Raw genomic sequence first — 16,745 nt, 5'->3', positions numbered from 1 at the left:
CAGGTGGGGAATCAGAGCACTTGCTGGAAGCTAATATAGATCAATACATTTATAAATTTTTTGGTGATTTTATGTTAACCTAAACCTTGATGTATTATGTATGCAAACTGATCTCCTGTTAAGAAGCAATTATAATCAAATGTTTTATTCCATTGTGAATTTATTTCATATTTTGATAATTAAGGAACAAAAAATTCTGAGGGGAAAATTACAAGCATTAGCTCTTCATCAGTAAAGGTTCTATTCTGCCTCTGCTCACAGAATGTTGCAAAGTCTATGAATTGGCAGCTGTTCAGGACAATTTCTTCAGTGAAAACCTCCCAAGTATTAACTGCCTGTTGTTTTGTTTATTTCCCTTGTGACAAGAACTCATGATCCAAAAAGAACTGAAGTGCATTAATTTGTTTTAAAGGATGCCTATTAAAAATTGCTTTCTGCTACCTCCATACCAGAGTCTCTGAAATGTGCCAGTCTCCTGAGTAGGGCTGAGGACACTCTGTAGTGGCAGGATTGGCCCCGTTGTAGCAGGAAATAAATCATTCAGAATGCAAATAAAGACAGCAATACTGAACAGGGCAGCTTACCTCAATAGTGTAAATCTGAAACTGGGCCCAGTTATAGATCTGTTACTTGACACTTATGCAAAGCTCTTAAATTATTGAGGACATGCCTTGAATACAGCTGATGCTTTGTATGCAGTTATGGTGTTTCATAGTTGATTTTACTTGCATTGCTGTGACATTTCCTTTGTTGTTTTCTTCTAAGAGTAAGATATATCTTTCATTTCCTTCCCCAAACTGTAGAGCTGCGAGATCAAATCGTATCTGTTCATGAGGAAAAGAAGACCTTGGCCATTGAACTGGAAAACCTGAGGTGCAAACTTGTAGAAGTAATTGAAGAAGTATGTATTGTACCATGGAAGGCGAGATCACGTTAGCGTGTAGTCAGTACTTTTTGTATCTAATTTTGCTAAAAACACTCAGTTGTGAAGTTAATTGAATACTATCTAATCGCAAGTCCTGCCAGCCTTCCCATATGATGGACCACTTAAGGCATACACCTAGAAGGGGCCTTCTATGTCAAGAGTCCACTCTGCTGCGGTTACTGGCTCGTGACTTCTCGTGATCTGTTCTAACACCCATATTATAACTCTCATCTCCTTTTCCTGACAGCCCCTCTCCCATGCAGTCTGCAGGGTTTTTTTTGGATTTTATTAAACCTGTAGATGTGCAAGAAATACTTTTGGAGGATGTCCAGTTTAATCATTGGTGCTCCTTCATTGAGCATATCCTTGAGTTCAGCCATTGGCAGTGTCCTGTCATGGTAATTAAACCAGCAAATTAGCTTTTTGAGCCAGCAGAGTTTCATTCCTGTTTGAAAACTGGATAAGCCATGTACTGATGCAAATCAGGACTTATTGCTTCTTCCTGTCTACGCAACACTTGCATTCAGAAAGACACAGCTGATGGCTCTTAGACAATGAACAGAGCAAAGGAAAAAATCCAAACCAGCAGCCTGACTATATTAAAACACAAACAGTCAAGGATAAGCTAGTAACTTTTCAACCAGGTGCCATGGTGCTTGATCCTGAAAGGTTCCAAAGATGTTGTATTTGCAGCTGTAAGTGGTACGTGCCATGTGAATGGGCCATAGGAGGATTAGTTCATAACCCTTTTATGACATCTGTTGTGAGGTCTGTGAGTTGGGGTAAAAATGCTTTCCATTCCACTGGAAACCCGAACAACAAGCCAAATCTAAGAAACAGAATGACATCAAGAAAAGTTATTGCTTGTACTATGTATGCGCCATATGCCTTATGCCACTAACTAAAATACTCTTTTATTTGTTCTTTATACTTTTGTAGGTAAATAGAGTGAAAGACGAAAAGGCTGCTTTGACATCAGAAGTTAATAAGCAGCAAAAACTGTTGGAGAAATGTAACAGAGGTGTGTGGTCTCAGCAAGTTCTTTAACAGTTTGCTACATCCTTTGCAAAAGCTTCAGAGCTTTTATGTTGTAGCACAGAGTAGGTTATGTAACAGTGACTATGGTCCAGATCTGACACTTGGCCTCATTGGAACAGGCACTACGTAAACACATGGACTGCATAAACACATGGATTATTCTGTACTGTCTCTCCTGCAGGAAGATGTGACAGTGTAAATAGCTGGTTGTATGTGTGAATAGAAAAATACTTTGCCCTGTGGTGTATGTGGCAAGCTAAGGCAGTCGTTAACAGAAATGGAGTTTGAATCTTCATTTCCTGTTTTCCTGAATCATTACATCAGCCTTCCTATTATTTGGGAAACAGATGAATATCTGAAGAATTGAGAGCAACTTCTCGTATGTTCAGAGGATGATGAGAAAAAAGCAAGAGTGCTAGGAGTGAGATAAGTAGGGTTTCCAAGTTGCAAAAAGAAAGTGGGGACTTTCCTTTCCTGGAAAGAGATGAGAGAAAACCAGGGCAGGGCAAGTCTAAAAGCTCAGAAAAAGAAAGCTTTTTCTTAATGAATGTTATTGCTTCCACATGAGAAATAGTTGACCCAAAAGAAGTTCAGAGAGGAGAAAGACTTTAGTGCCTTGGATTACTGTGCCCTTTTCTCTTGATTCTTATTTAGCCTTATAAACTTAAAAATCGCTTGTTTAAAAGTCTCCTTGGTTGTTTCACATTTTCCTGAAGTAGAAGACAATGGATCTGGCCAAGATATAGGAGGGCATATGCTGTAAGCTTCCATCACATATTCATTTCTTACTCTTCCATGTGTCTGCATTGCTTAAGCCTATGACTGGTAGTACTTGAATACTCTTAAAACACCAAGGCATGCCCCATGGTTAGCTTTAGCCACCCCTATGAGCCTGGCTTTTGTGAGCACAGATTAAATACAGGCAACACAAAATTGCACTGTTTTCTTCTTGAGGTGTCTTTAACCTCTGTTGTGAAGGGATATGTCAAGTCTCACTGAAACCAGGTGGGCAAATATAGTTGCCTCTGAAATAACATGGTAATCTTTGATTCAACAAAGCTGTCTTGATACTTTGGTCACTTAGAGCCAAAGAGGCAAAATGTGATCTGTGCTACATGCTGCCTGTTACTGGAGATTTGGAGTCTGGATGTGAGGAGTATTACTCTATTCAGAAGAACAGTAATTGTGCATATATATGTAGTGAGGTTTACAGCAAACAGGATGAATATCGCAAAATGGACTGTATATGGAAATGTCAAACTGGGTTACACCTTCACGCAAGAATTCACACTACTAGGGAATAACAGGTTATCTGAGTAAATCAAGCAGTACTTTCTTCTTTTGATCCATTCCGCTTCTGATCTCATTTTATTCTTGTAAAACAGTGTCTGTGCTGGCAGTAGAGGAGTATGAAGAGCTCCATGTAAACTTTGAACTGGAAAAGAATCTGCGGAAGAAAGCAGAGTCGTTTGCACAAGAGGTGAGTGGTCAAGAAAAAAGAGATGTTTTAAAATGAAGACAACTGGGCAAAAACTTACCAGTCTAGGTGACTTGATTTCAGTTCCTAGATCTCATACAAAAGATGTCTTTGAATGGCCACATACTACTTAGTTAACATCTGTACTTCATCTGTAAAATGGATTTACTATTTAAACAACATTTTATAAAGCATTTCAGAATTGTCCATGCAGCCTTACCTCTTTCCCCTTTTAAAGTGAGGCTTTGAATTTATAATGGGCTTAGTTAGCTGTGACATTTCAGTGTGGTATATGTAGTTGTTTGATCTGGGAAGGATTGATGGCCTTTCTAGTTATGTAATTTGAAGTACTGTGTTTTTCGTGAAAAATATGTGAACTCGCAAAAAAAGAGTTGCAAAATACAGTATTAGTTTAGGCCTGTGCAAGTTTGGCTGCTATTTAACATAGGCCTTTCAAATAACCTATTGCAGGCACCATTCAAGCTGAAAAAAATTGTTTCCATAGTCTAGAAAAGTTATAAACTCCCAAGGAGGAATATGAGTTACTGGGGAGCATTATGGAACGGCTGGTGGTTGCTCTGCTGGCTTGAAACTGGCAATGTTTGCCTTACAAAACACAACAAACTCAACCTGTTAATAGACTGAAGCCCCATAAAATCATGAGGTTTGTTTGGGGTTCTTTTTGAGGGTGAAATGGGATGTGTGTGTTTTATTTTTTTTCCTCACATGCTTTTTCTGTTTGCACTCTGGATATTGAGAGCTCTGCACTTGGATTACATTTTCAAGCTTTCCTATCCCAACCCATGCATTGATATTTTCTTTAATAAAAGTTGGGCTTCCTGAGTAATCATTTTTCAGGTTGCTCAGGTTTAAAGCCGTTATATAGCAAAATGACATGAGTCATCAGTACTGGGGTATTGTAAATAAAAGAAACACCTGATATGAAGTGGATTTTACATTTTGAAACTGTGGTTGCCAGCAAGCAGGTATTTAGCCTTCAGGAGGTCATCTTTGAGTAGAGTTCTTTTGCTTTTTGTTTTTGCTGCTGCTGTTTCTCTCTCAAAAAACCCTTAAAAGTATGTTTCACAACATACTTTCAGTCACTGATTGTAAGCAGGGGCATATATACATTTTGAACCTGCATAGAAAACAGTGAAGAGGTTTTCTATGTTCTGTTTGTGGGATATTTGAGTATTTTGGATACGAACAGAATCATATTGTAACAAAACAAATCTTTGGGATTTGAGATAAACTGTAAGTACATTTGAAAATCTGGAAGCTAAGGGTGAGGAAGCTGACAGATGTTCTTTGCACTTGCCCTCTGTCTCTGTGCCATGTGTAGAGGTTGGAGGACTTCACAGCATCATGACAAAGGGGACTGGTTCTTTTTCCTGTTCTCTCCTTTGCAAGGTCACCCTGTTGACCCCTTGGGAAACTGGTTCAAGGAGCTTACTTGGCAGAAACCTGGTAGCTTCTGGGTACAGATCAATTTCTGTTAAGAGGAAGATTCGTATTTGTGTAACAGGGCTGAGTGCTCATCCTGAAGGGGACAGGTATTTGCAAATTCAAGTGTATAAAGCTTTGACACATTCTCTTTCATTTACACAGGCATGTGATATAACCTAGCTTTAGATGGACTACTGTTTATCAGGTCCACTACTGAAGCTTCAAACATTTGATGAGTCGATTTGTAGTTGAAGTAAATTCAAATTTAATGTGACTTTATAGAATCATAGAATAGTTAGGGTTGGAAAGGACCTTATGATCATCAAGTTCCAGCTCCCCTGCCATGGGCAGGGACACGTCACACTAAACCATCCCACACAAGGCTGTCGAACCTGGCCTTGAACACCGCCAGGGATGGAGCATTCACAGCTTCCCTGGGCAACCCATTCCAGTGCCTCACCACCCTTACAGTAAAGAAATTCCTCCTTATATCCAATCTAAACTTCCCCTGTTAAAGTTTTAACCTGTTACCCCTTGTCCTGTCACTACAGTCCCTAATGAAGAGTCCCTCCCCAGCATTCTTGTAGGCCCCCTTCAGATACTGGAAGGCTGCTATTAGGTCTCCACGCAGCCTTTTCTTCTCCTTCAGGGGACATCTTTAGTACCACTGGTCCATTTACCATTTGGTCAAAGGCTTACTGTGATTTTTCAGAAATAAAATGAGAGCTGAAAATTCCAGTCAAATTTATAAAAGGCAGAGGCATTTATTAGACAAAAGATTGTAAGAAGAGAGTAGGGAAGAGATTGAGAGCAGCCCTGTGGAGAAGGACTTGGAGTGTTGGTCGATGAGACAATGAACATAAGCCTGCAGTGTGTGTTTGCAGCCCAGAAAGCCAACTGTATCCTGTGCTGCATCAAAAGGAGCGTGACCAGCAGGTCGAAGGAGGTGGTCCTGCCCCTCTACTCTGCTCTCGTGAGACCTCACCTGGAGCATTGTGTGCAGTTCTGGTGTCCTCAACATAAAAAGGACATGGAACTGTTGGAACAAGTCCAGAGGAGGCCATGAGGATGATCAGGGGACTGGAGCACCTCCCGTATGAAGACAGGCTGATAAAGTTGGGGCTGTTCAGCCTGGAGAAGAGAAGGCTCTGCGTGGAGACCTCATAGCAGCCTTCCAGTATCTGAAGGGGCCCTATAAGGATGCTAGGGAGGGACACTTCATTAGGGAATGTAGTGATAGGACAAAGGGTAATGGGTTAAAACTTAAACTGGGGAAGTTTAGATTGGATATAAGGAGGAAGTTCTTTACTGTGAGGGTGGTGAGGCACTGGAATGTGTTGCCCAGGGAGGTTGTGAATGCTCCATCGCTGGTAGTGTTCAAGGCCAGGTTGGACAGAGCCTTGGGTGGCATCGTTTAGTGTGAGGTGTCCCTGCCCATGGCAGGGGGGTTGGAACTTGATGATCTTAAGGTCCTTTCCAACCCTATTCTATGATTGTAAACCGAAGTATTGCCTGTGTTTTTGAAGTATTGATTTGGATTTTTTCAAGCCTGTTATCAGTCTGTGCTATAAAATATTACCTTCATGCAACTACTTTTAAATTTTAGGAAACCTGGATTTGTTCATTACTTATCCTTTCATGATAACTCTTTTTGTAATGTGAATTGTATTAAACCTCATGAGATTGTGCAGGCATTATTGTTTTATTAGTGGTGTTTGTTGTCTGTAATGGCTGCAGAATTGTTATTTTAAGAAAGCAAATCTCTAAGTGTTATGCATGTTCGTTTATTCATTATTACAGTATCTATCTCGAGTCTCCTGCTGCTGCTTTGTTTTATCTTCTAAAGTGCAGAGCAATTATGTGCTTCTGTTCATTAACAACAGAAGAATGTACGTGAAGACCTTGCATCTCTCAGAAATGAGGCATTTCTAAATGCATAGTGAAGCTGGTTTTCACATCATGGAAGAGTATAATCTGATGCTCTGGGCCTAGAATGTTGCTTCTGCTTAGATTCATACATGTAATATTCAGACACCTATACATTTTGAAAGCTATTGTAAGTACTCTTTGTATTTAAATAACAAAGTGACAGGCAAGCTGTTAAGTACAATGCCAAAGAAATGCTGATTATTTGCAAGCAAGTACTTCTTGGTTGTTGTCATTATTTATTTGTTGTCTCCTCCAGAAATACAGGCCCCTGTTACTGCAAATTGACAGCACAGTTGAGGCTTTTCACTCCATGAAGTTGTCCCATCCAGAAAGGAGTCACTACAACAGTGAACTTGAGACCCGTGTTAATCTTCTGTTTGTGTATCTGCTTCTCTTCCTTTAGTATCACACTATTTAGAAAGATTTGGGGAAGTTTTCTAAAATAGAGGAGCCTGAGACAACAAAGACATTGCTCATTTGTGTTTGGGCAATGAAGGGCATTTCAAATTACTCTAAAAATCTATTATCTTTGGCCTGGTCTCACGCTGATGGTGTCCCTTAAGTGACCTGAGACATTAGAGAGACGAGCTCTGGCCCGCAGCTGCATCCACAACAGCAAACCTTTATGCTCTGGTGAGGCTGGCTGAGCCTCCTCTCACATGGATCGTGCCGCAGTCGCAGCTGTGTTTTGAGAGCTGAGGCTTCTAGTATGTGCTTACAGGAGCTGTTTCCATTACACTAAGGATGTGCAGGGATTTTGTGCTTGCTTTCATCAGCCACATGTTTTCTCTGTCCCTATAAAATGTTTCTTGGGGGGAAAAAAAACAACAAAAATCCAGCTGGATTTTTGCTTGCATTTTGCAGAAGCCAGAGTTGTTGGTTGTGATAAGCTGTGTGGTGTTGAGAGTGGGAATAGTTTTGAGTAAAGAGCAGCGCTGGATGTTCAGTGCTTTGTGTTTTACTTGTTTGGAGCACTTTGAGAAAGGAAATAGGCTCAGAGTAATGTGGGTGTCACCACAGCACCATGATATCAGAATGGCATATCTCGGTGTTTGTGACTTCTCAGTCTTGTAACTCACTGAATTATAGACTTGCCACCTGTGGAGGGTTATGGGCATGTTGTCTAAGGGTCTGAAGGATCTGAATCTTGCCTTCATGGGGGAAGTTGGCTCATGTATTCAGATTAAAACCTTTTTCCATAGTGTGGCTTCACCTTTTAGCTTTACTCTCCTGGGGTTGCATTGCGGCTGTGATGGGAGGAGAGCAGGTAAGCGGCTGTTGCCGGCTGCTTGTCAAAGGGATGCCCTTTACATCCTGCCCTTTGCATCCTGCCCTTCTGTCAAGCAAGGAGGATTTGCCACAGAACATGAGCAATTGGGAGTGCAGGTGTGAGAGGTAATGGGTGGGTGAGCGTGTGTGCAGAGGCGAACACAGATGAGGGGAGAGGAATGACAAGGAGAGAGGAAGAGGGGGAGAAGCACATATAGGAGTGAGAGAACACTTGAAAATCAGAGCTCTTGATTACAAAAAAATCTAATACAGCTGTAATTATAGTCATGCTGCTGGCACCACCATAATATATATTTAATTAATCAAAAATGGTCCAACTTCAAACATTAGAATTCGCGCTCTTTAGAGGTTCTAAAGAAACTGAGTAAATATTGTCAGCCGTGGTGTGGAGAGGGGGAAGGAAAAAGAAAGAGGGTTTGAAGTGAGTCACAATCCATTGTGAAAGGTACAGGAATCTGCATAAAAGAACTAAATAAATAGAGTCTGTAAGGGGCGGGGGCATGGAAGAATCTGCACCTACCTGAATAAAACAGGGTTGTTAACATAGGAATCTTGGCAAGCTTAACCAGAATTCTAGTGTCATGTTTTAAGAGACACTTTAAGCTCTCTTAGCTGTTTGTGGAGCAGTTTATAAGAAAGCAAAGGAAGGCAGAGAGTATCTTGAAGGCCATTACAATAATACAGAGGCTAGCCCTGAAAAGCGCTCTTCTACAAACATGAGCAAAATACAGTACACACAGCCAAAGCAAGCCAAAAGGGGAGGAATACAGGGAGAAGTAAATTGAAAGTCCCATACCTCCTGCCTTGCAACAATATTTTGTAAAGTGATCTTGTGGTTTAACCCCAGCTGGCAACTCAGCCCCACGCAGCCACTCACTCACTCCACCCTGGTGGGCTGTGGGAGAGAATCAGAAGGGTAAAAGTGAGAAAACTCGTGGGTTGAGATGAAGACAGTTTAATAGGCAAAGCAAAAGCCATGCACACAAGCAGAGCAAAACAAGGGATTCATTCACCACTTCCCATTGCACGCAGGTGTTCAGCCATCTCCAAGAAAGCAGGGCTCCACCACACACTGTAGTTAATTGGGAGGACAAATGCCATCACTCCCACTGTCCCTCTTTTCCTTTTCCCCCAGGTCTGCATGCTGAGCACGATGCCATATCATATGCGATCAGCTGTTCCAGCTGTGTCCCCTACCAACTCCTTGTACCCCCCCACACTGCTTGCTGGTGGGGTGAGGAGCAGAAAAGGCCTTGACTCTGTAAATGCAGCTCTGCAGTGACAAAAACATTATCAATGCTGTTTTATCACAAATCCAAATCATAGCCCCATACCAGCTACTATAGAGAAAATTAACTCTATCCCAACTGAAACCAGCAGAAGTAAACAGTTTATTACTGTCATATGTGCTGGCATCGAGCCAGTCTGCACCTAAAGTTACTTTGGAAACCTCCCAAGGAAGAGGCAGCGTACTCTCAAAGTTAGCACTGAGCTATTGTTTTCTGTCCCCTGACTCTGGGAGAAATAGAAATGAAGTGTCAAACTGCTGAGCACTTTGTTGGGGTTCCTCTCACTTTTGAGGCTAGAGCAGGCTGTTTCCCAAAATGCACAACTGAGGAGGAGGAAAGGGTTCCACGAGAGCTTATGGTTACCTGTAAAACAGTTTCTAGTTTATCATAGAATCATAAAATGGCTTGGGTTAGAAAGGACTGTAAGCTCATCCAGTTCCAACGCCTCTGCCATGGGTAGGGATGCCTCACACTAGACCATGTCACCCAAGGCTCTGCCCCACCTGGCCTTGAACACTGCCAGAGATGGAGCATTCACCACTTCTTCAGGCACTTCTTGTGCCAGTGCCTCACCACCCTCACCTTTGAGAGGCTGGAAGGCTGTGTTCAAAGGAACTGTCATCCTGAACGGATTAAAAAGTACTAAGTGAATCATAATGTGCATTGGTTTTCCCTCCAGTTCTTAGTACTTAGGGGTGCATTAAGCCAGTGCGCTATACTCTTAAGGAATCATTACACAGCAACATGTTTGCATTTAACTTGTTTACCTCAAAATGCCTGCACGTCTTACCTAGATCAGTGTCCAGCTGGCATTACTCAATCTGGGACTGAATCTTCCTTTACAGGAAGATAAAAGGTGGCTATCATTTTATAAGACTAAGGAAAAATTATTGTCATTCTCAACAGATGTCTGCTCTGCTCATGAGGTTGCGTGCAATGGATTTGGTTATCTTGATGACATGAGCTCCCAAAGAATGCTTCCTCAGATGCATTTGACCTTTTGGGTTCATTTGTGAGGTCTCTTGCGTTAACATGCTACATATGTGAGTGTGTACTGCAAAGCCAGCACTCACAGAGCAACTCTGTCCTTACAAGTCGGATGCTCTGTGCATTATCAAGGCTAGTTCAACAGCAACTGGTATCTGAAGATAATTAATTTGCAGTCCAGCTGACTGAACCAGAAATAATAATTAAAGAGACATGATAAGTGGTTAGTACTTGAATTCTCCTGAGCTTGAATGTTACCACTTTTGAAGCATGATGTAACATTAATATGTTTCATTGAGCTTTTTCCCATGAACAGGCTTGTGAAATGGTAACAGATGTATGCTCTAGGAAGCTATCCCTTTGGTCTCTGTCTCTCTCCCTGCCCCCTTCTCTTTTTAGTTCAGGCAGTTAATCTGTTGGGGGGGAAAAAACTGTGAAGATGTTTCCTCCTTTTTCATGTGGTATATGATCTATTTCTGAAAATATTGAATGGTGTCTAAACGCTGTAAGACTGAGCATTATAGACCCGATCTCCATACTTGCACCATGGCAAAAAGAAAGCCATTAACTGCAGGAAATGAAGAAATAAGTAACATTAAGGATCATTTTTTCTCCCTTTATTCTGGACCTTGGGCAGTTATGCCTCGTAAGTGAAGAAGGAGTTTGACAAACCCTTTAGTACAGACCAGGCTGGTAAAATAAATAATACCCTGCTTTGAAGGAAGTCGTGATGCTGATGGGGATTCAGTTTTCTCACACTCAAAATCCCTGCTCCAGGCACCTCTGTGGTGAGAAGCAAATGATGAACAACAAATAGGGTAAACTCATCTACTTCAGTTTCGACATTCTGAGTAAATTAGTCCTCTTCTTTTGAGCCATAAAACATATTAATATGACAGCTTGTAGCTCTCAATAGTTCCTTCAGAAGTTGTCTGACAATCAGCCAAATAACTAAAACAAGTGTGTTATGTCTTTGTTAGTCTAAAATTGATGCAGGTCTTAACATAAAGCTGTTAACCATTAAAGTATTACGGGTCATCTAGAGGAATGATTCTTGGCTGCCCCCATTGCTATGCATATGTCCTTTGTTGTGATCACGTTCTTCAGTTTTCTGTGACAGTTTGACAATCCAGCTAGGTTAGTCTTTGGCTCCTCTGAAGGAGGAAGTCCATGAAGGTCGCAGCACGTTGCCAGAAATGCATCACTCTGGGTTTCCATGCATCACACTAGGGTATTTTTTTGTTAAAGAGACTCTTGTCCTGTGCCCTCCTTGCCCTTGATATTAGCCATATGGGTAATCTCTTTCTGTCTGCCATTATTTGGTAGTTATTTTCCATAGAAGTAGTTCCCAGGCAGGGAAAAATACAAGCACCAGATCAAAAATTTTCAGATTGAAATAATACCGTATGCACTTAAAATTAAGCATACGCTGACGTCAGTTTTCTGGATTGTGCCCTAACTGTAGAACCTGTTTATTTGCTGTAGCTTTTTTCATGAGTAGGGCTTCAGACACCTGCCATGAACACTAAATTTCATAACTCATACAAGGCTGATATGATTTCTTGATGTGCAGGATTGAGCCTAAGTGGAGAGGGAGCATTTCAATGTCAATGTCCAAACTATTGGCATGTTTATTAATGTGTTTTAATAAGTTATATCTGCTTCTCAACTCTGTCAGAAAAACCCACTAGCCATTGTTTCCTGCTGTAATCATAAGCAGTGAACCTCACAAGCCAGGCGTCCCTGGTAATGGAGTACAGTTAAGCAGTTACAAAGTGTGAGTTCATATATATCTACATATAGAGAGATATATATTCTTAATTAGCTACATAACTAAAATCCACACCTGGAGTTATATTTTAGACTGAGTACCTCCAAAATTCAGAGCCATGTAGTGCCCTGTCAAGCTATATTTGGAGAAGATCACTCTCTCCCCCCTCTGACATAAAATACAAGTACCTTGACCCTATCTCTCTTAGGACTTCAGGTCTGAACACAAGGCTTCAGGATGCACATGATTCAAAAGACATCAGCTCCTGTAGACTGTGACCAATGTGAATGAGTGGTTACCACTTCATGAGGATGACTTACTGATTTCTTACTAGGATGTGGATGGGGTGGAGGAGTGCTGCCCAGGACTGAAGTCAGAGCCAACGGCTCAGCTGACTGATCTTCTCTTTTCTGTTTCAGACTTCCAGCGTTTGACTCTGCCTTGCCACGTACCTTTTCTTATTCTGTTCATAGTGGATAGTGTTTGCCACTGATGCTTATTTTACTTTATGCAACCACTGATTATTACAACAGTGCTGCTGTATTGAGACCTTATTCTCCCTTCACACTTTAGCTAAGACAAAAACAGTTGCTCCACATAGAGTACCCAAATGATGTGTAGATGTAAATGTAGCAACACATAGATATTAAAGCATTTCCTACAGCTTCATTTTGCTTCTGGGAGAAGAGTTAGTTGGAGAGCATGGACTTATACCGTGAACGTTACTGGAACGAGGATTGGAGTTCCCAGGGACTTGACACTAACAGAGTTGCTTTCTAACTTTTTTAATGAGGAAGAATTCCTTGTTCAGCTCTGGTATAAAGAAGTAACAGCTGCAGTGAACACTCTGTCGGGTAATGGTCGGAGCAGGGGTTTGAGAATGAGGTGTGGCCCCATTCAGGTCAAGGGAAAAGCATCTGTTATTTTCAGTATTTTACCCCTAATTCTTATGCAAGCTTTAGTGGAAAGTGGTCAAGTCCTTCTCTATGAAAACTCAGGGGGATAAGATACATAGCTGGTTTGCACAACGCTTGGAGATTGTTAAAATGGTAGGTGTAAGCCAACTGCTGTCTTTTGTGATCTCTCTTGCGTTGCAGTCATGGTTTCAGTAGATTCCTCCAGCATCAGCGTATGGTTCTAGCATCGATCGGGATGCTCTGCAGATAATTGTCTAGCAGGTGGCAAAGTCGGAACTAATCCATCACTTGGTTAAATTCCACCTAGTCCAAATAATCCTGTTAGTAGCTGTTTTGCCCTTTCAGCAGTCACTTTAATTAATATTCGGGGCTGTGCAGGCAGTCAGGTTTCCGCCCTGCTGAAGCAGGAATTGTATTTATTAAATTAGAATTAACTCCTAAGGGTCTCTTTTGTCCCATGTCAAACACTCAGAGCACCCTCTCAAAAACTTGCCATCAGTTCATCACCAGCTTGCTTTCTGCTATATCTGCCATGACCATCTTGTCTAGTTTTGTCCCTTCCATTTGGAATATGCTGGCACTTCAAGGACATGTGTGTAAATAACTTCTGAAATGGATTGGGCTCCCTGTGAGGAATTGATTCCCATGTGTCTGGTTGCAGCATTAAGCAACAAATCTTTCTGTGGTGGTTAAGACACTTTCGGATATGCTATAAGCAGGAATGTGTTTGCAATATCATGAAAGCAATTTATGAAGCTAATACAAAATGCAGCTCTTCATGTGCAGACTTCTGAATGAAAAGGTTTTCACCCAGGTCTTCAAAGGGATCCTTTCTATTTTGTTGCAGAAGAGCATGAAACAAAGTGAATATGGATTTTCTACATTTGGTGAAGTGTCTGGTCAAGTTGAAGAAATCAAGTTGCAGTATTTGATTTCTTCTTGTTTTGGCAGCTTTCTGCCCTCTCAGGCTGCAACAGCTCTGTTCTGATGAAACGCAGGGAGCACAAATCCAGAAAAAGCACTTCAAACTAGTTGTCAGATTCCAAAAAAAAATGAAGCCCAAGTTTTCACTTTGCTCTGGAAGTTCACAATAGGCAAACCAATGTTTGCTAAAGATGGCTTTAGAGAGATGTTGTTTCTGTTGGGGTTAAATAACTTTCGACTGACTTGAAAGCAGGAGGCTTTGAGACAGCATTGAGTTCTTTAGCAGTGATTTAGAGACCTTTCTAAAATATGATGTTTCAAAAGTGCTGTTTGTTTTAAGAAGATAAAATGTTAAATAGATGACTTGCAATACAAAGACAAACCTTTTACGGGTTGGGGTGGGTAGTTTTGATTCTGCTCTTATCGTGTCTTTGAGTTGCTTTTGCCACAGCACTACTAGTGTAAGGTAACACAAGCACAATTGGGTTGACTAGCAGAATTTCATAGGATCATGGAATCCCAGGTTGGAAGGGAACTCAAGGATCATCTGGTCCAACCTTTCTGGGCAAACCGAGACCTAGACTGGATGTCCCAACAACCTGTCCATCTGAATCTTGGAAGTATCCAACCCTGGGGAATCCATCACTGCCCTGGGGAGGTTATTCCAATGGCTGATTGTTCTCAGTGATAAAATTTTCCTCTTGTGTCCAGTCAGAATCTCCCTAGGAGTAATTCTGGGACAGGGGTCTGATGTACAGTGCACATTTGCAGATTTGCACGTTTCCTCTTCATCGACTACTCCAGTCCTTTATTGCCTACCCCCGTGGCACAGTGTTGCCCAATGAAGTGTTCATTGCAGGTTTTATTAGTATTAAGACTGCATCAATTGATGCTGCTTGGCACACAGGGTGGAGCAGGCTACCTTGTGAGTTAAAAGTTCAGCACAGGCAGCAAGCTTCTCGGTCTGCATGGACAACTGGAGAGAGTTGCTTTCTAAGAAGCGTCAGTTGAAGTGGCCATGCAGAACTCTGGGTGGAATGCTTGCCATAAATCTGCATCAGCTGATGTTTCTTTAAAATCCAATTGTATTAAAAAGATAAATCATATATAATAAGTAAAAAGGCCATAATAAATAAAAAGATAAATACCACTGCAGTAGCAGTGGATGGGAAGAAATCACATGTTTATCTGTAACTTTGGTTTGCAAATAAATAGTATGGGAACCTGAAGAGATCACATTGAACTCTTGTATTTGTAATACTTCATTTTTACAGTATCTTCTTGTGTTTGCTGTGCCACATAAAAGTGTTTTTACAGTCTGAGGAGTGTCTGCATTCTCGGGCTGTTCCCTTTTCTCTTGCCATAAAGCAGCATTGCTTTGCTGACTTGTGCACACTCATCTGAAACCTCAGTATGACCCAGTCCCTGTTTCTGCTTTAAGAACAGGCACAGCTGAGTTTGTCAGGAGTGGAAGCCCTTATTGCCTGTGGTGACAACCTTCTACCTGAAGGAGATGTCAAGACGCAGAATAAATTCACTAGGAATTTTGACTATTTGACCCCCCCCCCCCCCCCCCCAGTGTATCCATTCTCCACATCAAAAGTATAACTGGGGAGGAGGAAAGAACACAAGGATCAAAACTAAAAGGCTGATATTGCCCTGAAATGTCTTTTCTTGTAATCAGTGCATGCACTGATTACACAAACATGGACTGAAATTCATCTCCCAAAGACTCTCCATCATTCCCATGCCCAGGTAACCCAAATAAATGGGCTTTATGCCAAGGCTTGCAGATATGTTTGAGGAGGTAGCCTGTGAATTCCACCTAGAGTTCTTTCAATCTCTCTAGAGCTCCCAGAATACGGATCAGATTGTTCCTGTTTCCAGAGATACGTTTAAATTCTGAATGCTGCCAACGTGTGGGTGATGAAGGTGTAGCATTGGGTGGTTCTTGGCAAACACCCAGTTCCTTTCAGTGTGAGCTTAGCTCTTGTAAATTCTACTCTCAAACATCCTTTTCCCTTCCTTCCCACCTTCTTCCTCACAATCCCTATTAACACGATGCTAATTTCTTCATTTTCTTTCTAATTGCCATTTCCCCCAGGATAGCAATAGAATGTGCTTAACTGTTGCTTTTATTGGGGGTGGGTTTTGTTTTGGCAGATGTTTATTGAACAAAACAAGATGAAAAGGCAAAGTCAGTTGCTTCTGCAGAATTCTGCTCCCGATCAACAGCTTTTGAAGGCTTTGGATGACAATGCTAAGCTAACCCAAACGTTAGAAGAAGAAAGGCTTCAACACCAACAAAAGGTAAAACATCTCATGCAGAAGTCTTTGAAAGCCTCCTGAATGTAAAGAGTGTCATGTATTTGTTATGTTCAGAACTATTTGAGATCTTGTACCCATAAGAATTCACCATCTGAAAACAAAACTTAAGAGAAGATTGTGATTCCCTTCCTCTGGGTAACTGGTAAGACGCGAGTATGAAACCTGAAGGTTTTTCAGGCTGAAGGCTCTGGTTTTAGGTAAATGTTTTACTCTGGATGCCAGTGAAGTGCATTAAGTCAAGTTCCATTAAGAGAAGAAGAGATGACAAGAGAGTATTTTGGACATTGAGTAATATAAAGGGTATTTTTGGGGGGGTAAGCCAGGAAGACAAAGAGATGAGAGGCAGGCAGTTCACTATAGTAATCTGGTCACTTGCTAAAGAAATGCATGGGGAAAAGCCAGATAAACTGGAGTAGAGAAATGT

At 41.4% G+C, this 16,745-nt stretch overlaps 1 protein-coding gene across 5 annotated transcripts in view; it reads left to right on the top strand.

Moving 5' to 3' along the window:
• Positions 1-16,745, top strand: part of SHTN1 (shootin 1) — a 67,708-nt gene that overhangs the window by 26,440 nt on the left and 24,523 nt on the right. For all 5 annotated transcript variants that reach the window (XM_065672346.1, XM_065672345.1, XM_065672347.1 and 2 more), the window contains exons 6-9: positions 804-901; positions 1,865-1,946; positions 3,349-3,443; positions 16,157-16,303. In XM_065672346.1, the coding sequence (XP_065528418.1) occupies positions 804-901; positions 1,865-1,946; positions 3,349-3,443; positions 16,157-16,303 (422 nt within the window). The remainder of the gene's footprint in view (positions 1-803; positions 902-1,864; positions 1,947-3,348; positions 3,444-16,156; positions 16,304-16,745) is intronic.

This window comes from Lathamus discolor, chromosome 3 (assembly GCF_037157495.1).
Source record: "Lathamus discolor isolate bLatDis1 chromosome 3, bLatDis1.hap1, whole genome shotgun sequence".
In the NCBI taxonomy this organism is placed as follows: domain Eukaryota; kingdom Metazoa; phylum Chordata; class Aves; order Psittaciformes; family Psittacidae; genus Lathamus; species Lathamus discolor.
This window is presented reverse-complemented; position numbering and strand designations above follow the sequence as displayed.